Source organism: Dendropsophus ebraccatus, chromosome 1, assembly GCF_027789765.1.
Source record: "Dendropsophus ebraccatus isolate aDenEbr1 chromosome 1, aDenEbr1.pat, whole genome shotgun sequence".
Taxonomy (NCBI): domain Eukaryota; kingdom Metazoa; phylum Chordata; class Amphibia; order Anura; family Hylidae; genus Dendropsophus; species Dendropsophus ebraccatus.
In genome coordinates this window covers 103,735,054-103,745,053 of record NC_091454.1, presented here as the reverse complement: position 1 = coordinate 103,745,053, position 10,000 = coordinate 103,735,054, and the positions used below count along the sequence as shown (strand labels likewise).

The 10,000-nt window shown below is 34.3% G+C and overlaps 1 protein-coding gene across 12 annotated transcripts in view; it reads right to left on the bottom strand.

Annotated features, from left to right (window-relative positions):
• FOXP2 (forkhead box P2) overlaps window positions 1-10,000 on the bottom strand; it is a 209,106-nt gene that overhangs the window by 194,600 nt on the left and 4,506 nt on the right. For all 12 annotated transcript variants that reach the window (XM_069976224.1, XM_069976213.1, XM_069976232.1 and 9 more), the window contains exon 2: window positions 3,774-3,951. In XM_069976224.1, coding sequence (XP_069832325.1) covers window positions 3,774-3,941 — 168 coding nt within the window. In that variant the 5' untranslated portion in view covers window positions 3,942-3,951. The remainder of the gene's footprint in view (window positions 1-3,773; window positions 3,952-10,000) is intronic.

Here is a 10,000-nt window from a genome sequence, read left to right as displayed (position 1 = left end):
AAAAAAAGAATTCTATTTTGAGGAATGGAAATGAAAAAGGTTAATAGAAACAAGAGTGTGGTCTCAGTTTATAAAGGGAAAAATATAGAAGCAGGAAGCAGAAATTTACTTCAGATCTTCCTAATCGCATTAAAAAAAATGCACATGCAATTCAGTATAGATTTTTGACAGTGCATAGCTGTAATTATGTGTGAACTTAACGTCTTTTCTTCCGCAGGGGCTTGAAATGTTTGGCTTCTCAGGTCAAAATCAAAAGACCTAATGCAACCAGATTAAAATAGTGTAATGTGTAATGTAATGTTTCTGGCTTTGGACTTTCTATCACCATTCAGAAAAGCAGCAGTGGAGACACCTAGTGCTTCGGAACTACACTTAACTGCTCAACTACTCATAGTTAAGACAATGTCAAACTTTTTTCCTGGATGTAGTCAGCTGATTACTGCATGTGATGATGCACTGTGTTCATAGGTGACATCAGGTAGCATTTGCTCCCTACTGCTATGGTACCTGACAGCTGTGAACCCTTTACGCTTCAAAGCTTCCAGTTAACCCTTGTATTATTCTAAAGAATGTTGATAAATAACCCTGACTTATTAAAAAGAATGCAAATGTTCATTTTATTATTTGAAAACTATATATATTTGTAAATGTAATTACAGGGTTGCTAGGCAACTGTGAATAATATGCCATCTTGACTATGTAATTTGGGGTATAATAAGTTGACATGCATTATATACATGTTAGTTTGCACCTTTTATGAAATAATTCAGCATAGAGAAAACAATTTAATGCTTCTCAGGTAGTCTGGTTGACATAGGTAATTGGACATAAAAAATGTATTTAATAAATAATATAACATTTTGTTTTATGAAATATGAGTAAAGTAAAACTGAACCGTCATTCATTGGCTTTGAGTGGACTTACATCAGGTGTGTCCCCTATATTTTTCTAACCCTGTATAGAACTGGGGCCATGGGATAGCACAATGATAATTTTAAATGTGTGGCACACTACATCGACCTTAAGTAAGAGGCCTTATAGAATTTAATGATATAAAATGGTTCAATCAACTTAAAGGGAAAACTTTGCAAAGAATACATTACAATAATATGCCATTATGAATGATAAAACACCAGTAGAAACAATATTATAACTACCTGAGAATCCTTCCGATAGATTCACATAAAACATTTGAAGGGATTATCTTGGCAGAAGAAACTTAATGAATACTCAAAATGCAAGCTCAAATCCGCCCAGTAAAGCAATCAAGTTTTTAGGAAGTATTTTGACCCTAGTGACACAAACAATTAATTTTTCCATTCTAATATCAAAATAAAATTCTACATCTAATGCAGAATAATTTGATCAATGCATTTAATCAAAAACAACACCAGAAATATGCTATTCCCACTTAACCAGATTTCATTACTTAATACTGGTTTTAACAGATTAGAAAAAGTAGTTTGGAGTACAGCATAACAAGTATGGGACAGAATCTTGCCAGTTATAATTATCTGGAGAATACTTAACATAAAGGAATACCGATATGAATATGCAGAAACTGATACATTAGATATGTACATCTGATCTTCTAGTCATATAGGCAGAGTACAATTGAACAAAGGAGACAATGAGCATTGACGTTAATACAGTATGTTTCCCATTCTATAGGTGTACTGTACATTGTAGTTACAAATCATTATATAAGTAGATTGATAGGTTGTCATGAGTCCTATTTCTTACTCAGTAAATATCACAATATATTATCGATACTGTCACCATCTCCAGATATATGGCTTTGAAATAACTGCATGATATAGGTCAAGCATTTCAAGTGCTTATAATAGTCACAAGGCTGACATTAATATGAGAAGTGCTACCCTTTCCCATGTTTGAAAGACATAACATTCTATAGCAATTAACTATTTGATGCTAGTTTACTATATATTTAGTGTTTTTGTATAAACTATACAATAGATGGTATAAGTAGTTTACCCTGCAAGGAAACTCAGATGCTTCTTAAAAAAAAAAAAAAAGATCAGGCCCTGACATACATACCACTCAGAGTTAACTCTAAAAAAAATGAATGGTGTACACTCTTAACTGAGGGGCAGACATATGTTTGTTATGAGTTACAAGGTAAAATCCATACTAGGTTAGAACATTCTATTAAAATATACATATAAAGTCGCTAGCATGGTGCATTTATTTCTATGCAGTTTTGAATTAAATTAGAAATAAACCATATCTGACTATAACACATGGTTCTAATTTTGACACATAAGGCCCGCAGATGCCATAAAATGCACTATTGTTAAAGAACTGGAGAACAATGACTATGGTACAGTGCTTATGACAGTTAGTAAAACTGCAAGACAATTATGTTCAATCACATAAAAAAAAGGAAAAAAAAGACACGGTTTAGAATGGTGGGTTCCACAGGAAAAGAAAAAAAAGTTTATATATCTATTTAAGCTGTGTATTTTGTGACTGCTCCAAAAATGGGTTTGAATTGATTTTACGTATTCTACTTTGATTCCAAAAGCAAAAACTTGAAAGACACTGCTACCGCTCACGGTGATTCAATATATTCTATATGCCTTATCATTTACATCGAAAAGATGGCAATAGAAATGAATAGATGACATAAATATAAATGTGTATAGTCTGTTCTTTTCAAAATATTAGGTGAATAAATGAGTTCTAACGCAACATTTTTGTCTGACCTGCAGTATATTGCTTGACATATTATGGACACATATATTGTATCATTGTCCAACCTAAATAAAGTACTTAAACCCGCTTCTATCTTTGTCTATTATAATTAGCCAAACATATGTAGTTGAAGAATCTATATTATAAATATATCTACTGACACATTTTGTCATTTAGAATTTCAACATGAACATGCAAAATGTATGCAGATCGTCATGAGCCAATAGATACCAGTAAATATAACATGGTAATGGAAATAAGGACTAGACAAAACATACACAAAGTAGACTATCATGTAATGATTCCTATATTATATCATAACTTGTTTTGCAAAAATCTCAATTTTTGCAACAATACATTCACAATAATAATCATATGCCAGGTTAAAACAAATAAATTAAATGTTTTTGCAATCATGCAATGATTTTCTTGCTTATTGCAAAAAAACAACAAAAAAAAACACACACTACATATTTGTATAGTTATCAGGATTTGGAATGACTAGTAGATGAAGATAATATGTTTACATGAACAAAATACAGACAACAACTTTGTTTACTAGTCCAAATAAGAAGGATATTATAAAGAACTAATAATACAAAAAAACAGCTGCTCTCATTTCACCTTATCTTAGACTTTGGAACAATTCATTTCATGGAGACAAGTATGGTATCAAGTAACAAATGTGGCCCTCTGGTGGAAAGCTAAGTATCACATTTGACATTTCTGCACTGTTTTCTACAATACACTGAATGCTAGAAAACATGCTACACACAAGGCAAAGAAACACAGAAATCCTAACTTAAATGGGACAAAGGCTACAAAATAGACTGGCTCTTCTGTACAGACTCCAAACAAATACACATGCCAGTGGAAAATAACACAACACAATAGTACTGAGCAATAGAATATACATAAACAAATAAATAACACATACAACAATTGGGTAATAAATAAACAGAAGACAAATTTGGAGAATCTGCACAAATACCTGGCTGGTAGCTAAGGGTGCTGCTTTATTTTTGTATGCAAATTGTGAAGAAAAACACCAAACTTACCTGCTGTTGTTGCAGATGCAGCAGTTCTACTGTGCTTACTTCACTGCACATGTCACCACTTGATCTCCCATCTCTGCTGCCAGCATCTAATTGGCTGCTTAGAGTGCTCATTCCATTTTGATTCATTGAACTGTTGCTTATTGTCTCTGTTGCAGATTCCTGCATCATGACTTAATACCTAAAAGTGATTAAGAAGTATCAATTAACACACACGTTACACCTTCGCACTTCTATTATCAAGATGTCCCTCTCTGCCAATTACAAAGACAGCATCTTTAGAAGGAGGGAAAAACACACAGGCTGCTCAGTAATTTACCAAGAAACGCAATACAAATTCAGCTTTTATCCAGATACTAATCACTGAAATTATGGACCCTATAAGCTTCCTTTGTGTGGTTACACTTAGCAGCCAAAATAGCATGCCATGCAGGCAGCATGGCTAAATAGCATTTATGAATGGCTACATTTTAAGGTCTATCTATAAAATCAAGTCAAATAAAAGCCCGGCTGCACACACTCCACTATATTTCCTATTATCTAGCTTTGACAACCATGGATGACTATACAGCCTTATTTAAAATATTCACTATCTTGATTCTGTCAGAATTTTACAGCACATCTTATGCAAGGCTATTGTTTAATGATGCAAAGCTAATCATACAAAATTAAAATTTTGTACCAGTGTTACAAATCATATGGTATCAAGCAATGATAAATAGTCTTATGGGCTCTTCTTTTTTTTTGTGCCTAAATAAAATTTTGCCTCCAAGGCATTTTAAGAAAAAGCTCCTGCTGCAAACACGTCAGATATTGCCTATTTTTTTAATCAAACGGCTGATATTCATTTATTTTTCTGACATTTAAAACATTTAATACTGTCCTTCCTGGGAAGTAATTAAGCTTATGCATGAGCAGCAATCAAACTGTTCACTTGAAGATGACTTAAAACTCAATTTTAACATAGGCAAATAAATGAAAGATATAAAATTAATTTTCCAGGCATGTATTAGATATGAAAGCTAGAAATAAAATCTATCAAGAATATCACTAATGATTGTGCTAAAAACAGCATAAATTATGCATATTACCTTCTCTACAGTAATAAATGTTTTATCGTTTTCACTGCATAAATATACTGTACTTTCAGGGTAGCAATGAGATGTCCTGCCAAGATCAGTTGAAATCCTTGCAGTAAATAAAGAACCAAGTGCCCTTACAAACTCGAATTTCAAGGTATATTGTGCGTGTGTTTTATGGAAAGGTCAATACGGTGCATGCGCCCCAACTACAATTTATAACACTATAATGGTCTCAGGACACCAAGGTGGCTGTCAGCGCAGTTAGCAGCCACACAAAACTTATCACACTATACACACAATAGGCAAATTATGTTTTTCACACTGCTGCTTGCTCTAAAAGCCCCAATCAGATGTCTGTGCGGTGTGACACAATATCAAGATAATGACATTTCACTATTTACTGTCTATAGCATAATGATAATGGGGTGGAAAACCCCATACTCTTAGGAGTTAAGCAGTATACCTCTGCTGACACTACACTTGACACCACAAATAGATGTTACTTGAAAATTTCCAAAAACCATAGTAAGAATATAATGATGGTTACGGTTGCCTCTTGCTGGGGGAACCTGGCTGAATGTTTTTGTAGGGGACGTGTTAACAGAGCAGTCATGGCTACTGTAACTATAGTAAACAATCACTAACCAGATGTGTTTATGAACAAACAGAGCCTGTTAAACATATCATTAAACATTAACTAAGAAAAGGATCATGCATAGAAAATGTGGTGAATAGAATGAATTTTACAAGACAAAAGAAAAAACACACAAAAAAACAAAGCTACTACTCTTTTCCGAGATTAGGCGCTTAATAAGTATTCAAATTAGGCATAAATTTTACATGGACAATGTTTAAAATATTCAGTAAAATATGTCTGATTTCCCTCTCTGAATGTTTGAAAATTCTAATGTACTTTCCCCTTCACCAAAGGAAGAAAAGGAATATGATATCTTTTTTTTTTTTTCTATTTTATTATTTTCTTTTTGCTCATATATAGTTTTACACTTTCTAGGAAACGGCACAGACACAGATCATAAAAATCTCAGAAACTTTATCAATGGAGCTGGACGAAAACTGTAAACTTAAAATTTTCACTTTAACCTGCCAAACTCAATCAGAGACATTATGACGCTGCAGAAGAAAAATTATTTAGTAAATAATTTAAAAGAACTAGCTGTGTCTGTTAACATATATGGTAGAGAGAGACATCTATAATAGCACATACACTCTGGAAGAAAAAGCAAACAAGGCTGAGTCTAAGCAAATTAAAATGTTATGTTGACAAGGAGTTTATAGCCTGTGGTTTGTGGATCCTTGTTAAGAGCTTAGAGTATTTTTAAGAGGTACTTTCTAAAGGTTATTATAACAGTATTTTATTCTAAGCTATTGCATGAGCGGTCACCCCATAATACACGAGGCGTATCAACTGCTTAAAGTTTCATCTGCACGAAAGCTGAAAGAAACACGGAAATTGTTTTAGTGCATGACATTTCCATAGTCAATGTCTTTTTGAGGATTTTTGAAAATTTTTCCTTTCTACCTAAAAACTATAGCGAGGGCATATTAGAAATGCTGCATACAATACGAGTGTTGAATACATTGTATGCATGCCAGGACATTTGTAGAGGTTCTTTTGATCAGACAGTTATGGGTGGAGATTAAACAACCCTTCTGTCATGTTTGGGCAGAGATCCCAATATTTACCCAATGCTTTACATGAGGAAGTTTCACACATAGCAAGATAAACAGGGGACTGGGACAGTGAGCTATTATACACACTGGATTCAAGGCTCAACAGTGGCTCCACCACTGAATGAGGATCCACCAAAGGAGACATTAAACATTACTGCGAGAGAGGAGCTCATATTTCCACTATTATAGCATGGGAAGAAATAAAGCACAGAACTTAAGCTACTAAGCGACTCTGTGTTTATCAGTTTTCTAATTTTTTTTTTCTTTCTGGTACAGCATGCAATATTCCATCTACAGATGTACCCGAACAGAGGGAGGAAATAATTCAGCAAGTTTTCTTCCCTTACCAAGTGGCATTAGAGATACTTATTCTCTACATCACTTCCCTTTTGAAACATTAAACTGACACTGGAAGTGACTGCACAAGATTGCATTTTCTCTTCCTAAACAACCTGAATTGAAAGGTTACTTAGTGTAACAATATTTACTTGCAGAATTGTGTTGTTACCAAGAGTATAATGGATGGTGGCTATGCAGGTTTACGCAAGAATGAGTGAAGCATGAGGCGTTAGCCATGTGTTTGACATGTTTCAAATTGCTATAATCCAGCATTAAACACACCCAGCAATTCATGCCATTTCTTGCAGCCATAATCTTGAATAAAGCGTGCACAACCACTTATTATATAAATTAGTATACAACTCCCTGTTATAGTCACAACAGCGCTTTTGTGTTTATTTTTCATCAAGATGGTGCTTTCATATTTGTACAAATAACAGGATAGAAAGACATAGTTCAATTAGACTTGTTCACTTTATGATAGGGTAGATCTGAGCTTCAGGCCCATTTGTTTTGTTTGTTTTTTCCTAGTGAAGTATGGATTATTTGGGTGTTAAATTCCTCTGTGCCAAATATGTCATTTTTTTCCCCTTAAGTGATCACAGGCTTACATCTACTTTCTCTATACTGCTGTGTTTTCAGTGTAATGCAATCCACACAAGAGTTATATACAGTCAAAGACAAAATGGCAAGTTACCTAAACAAAAGGAAGTACTGTGAGGGCATTCCATGCATTCCTTCTATTCAGTGGAACAAGTTTTTAGGTCTTGGGAGGTGTGCAGACATTTTTAAATGTCCAGCTTCTTAAAGGGCTTTAGGAGATGCATACAGTGAAACCTAAGAAATACAGCAGGGCCACTTTTTGCAGAATGAAGCTTTTTTGGAGTATTAGAAAAACGAACAGATACAGAAAAGAAACAGGGAGGCAATACAGTGCACCAGACTTAAAACTGCACTAACCTAAAGTAAAGGGAAAAGGCCACTAGCAAAGTTACATCACTGCCAAGGCAGCAGGATGTTGGTTTGATATTATAACTTGTAAACTGAACCAAGCATATTGGATGCTACACAAAAAGCAAGCTCTTGTAGTAGAAGTCATATAAGGTGCAGCTTAACTAAGCTTAAGGCCTAAACTCACAGCTAGCTATATGTAAAACAATTAAAATGAAAATAGCAGCACAGTGCACAGAGGGATGTATCATAGAAACAAGGCTTTATATAGAGAATAACAGAAAAATAGACTCCAGAAGAATAATAGAAGGATTCCTATACATTTTAGTAAGCTGCTGTGCACAAGTATGTGTGCATATAAATATGGATATATACTATATTTATTCTATCCCTTATGTGGATGCTGTACAAAGTACACGTCTCCAACTTTTCATACATATAAAACAGATTCAACATATTTGGAAATTGATATAGATGGATTTTGCTATATGTAATATAAGTCCAGCTGAAGATGTAAATACAATAATACCAAATGTACACAGAGTACATGGTGTAAATAAGAACACGCTGTGCCCAAACTGGTAAAAACGCATTCTCTAGCAGGAGGCTATTGCTTGTGGTATATTCCAGATTGAAATAACTGTTTCAAGCACTTTACGTAGATCTGGGTAGTGCACTGCAATTAACCCTTTTCTTGCTGGGAGGGCCCAAAGTACAGTGTAGAACTAAATTTTGCAGACTAATAAAAAAAATTGAAGCATGCTAATTCATTGGCTTGAAAATTTGTCCCAAATTTAGCTCATATCTTCGCAGCTTTTTTTTTTAATCTAGCAAGATAGCATGAGATTTCCAGAATCTCCTTAACCAGCGCACTGCCACAGAAGAATTTGCAATTCTTAATAAAGGCAGTGACATTCACAGAGGTGGTGCAGGTAGACAAAACTGACTGACCTAACAACATCCATATGGAAAAGATTAATGAATTGCCCATTTAATTGCCCTATTGTGTTGTTATAGCTATATGGATGTATATACTGTATATGTCCTTAATTAGCAGATACAACAGAGGTGAATAAATATATATTTGTATAACCTATTCATTCAACTAACCTACCTTATAGGGGAAGAACAAAATGAGCGTTTTCTGAGTACAATATCTTAAACAATGCCTGGTAGCATTTCAAGTTATCTGTATCATATTTTCACGTCTCTTCCATTTTTTAAATAGCTAACACAAGAACAGTATTGGTCTATAAAATAACCTATGTGCTAAATACTTACAAGGTATACATTTTTATCCTGTATGTATTTACCTTTGCTTGTTTCGTGTCCTTTAATTTCAATATTATGAATAGTGGAAGCCCAAAACTGAACACGCTGAGTGTGTTTCCTTGGGGAATTTCAGAGCAGTGAAAAGAAAAGCTAGTTCTGTACAGTGTGTGATGACCTGTTAATCTGTCTGAAAGCAGTCTTCTTTACCAAGAGCATTTGATGTGAATATCAATTATCAGGTTTGTAAAATACACTCGCTATATGTAGAATGGGTCTGGGAACCTAGTGCACAAGGTCATATATATGCCAAAATTCCTACCACTAGTTCTATACATTAAAGATCTGTAAAAGAGATGCCCATACAATGCACATTAAAAGCCATAATTAAATAAAGCATTGAAAGCTCTTACAATACACTTCGTTAAAAGGTGATGTAGGCCTCGCAACATACACCGGAAGCTGTGATTGAAATAACTGATGCTGCCCTACTGTCATTACGTAACCCCAAGTTTACATATAGGAAATCTTGTGTAATACTTTATGAGATACACCTGTCCAATTTCCAAAGTATTTTTAATTCTTGTCTATAAGCCACATCTAGGAAAATGCTAAGTCTGTACTCTACATTAACTGGTGCTCAGAGCATCACTTGCTCGTCCCAGCCTTCATTATTCAGAGAGACACTTATCTGACTTTTTGCAAGAGTTATCCATAGAAGTGTATATGAAACTGAGCAGATCCCATACTTCCTAAAGGGCAGGTACTGAATTTTCTTGACTATTTTACTTAATCCGGGACTTGTGGCAGCTTTCTTTTAAATGTGCAAAAGCTTTACTTGTGCTACTAATACAATTCAACATAACAACCTTTATGATAATAATGCATTGGAGACTT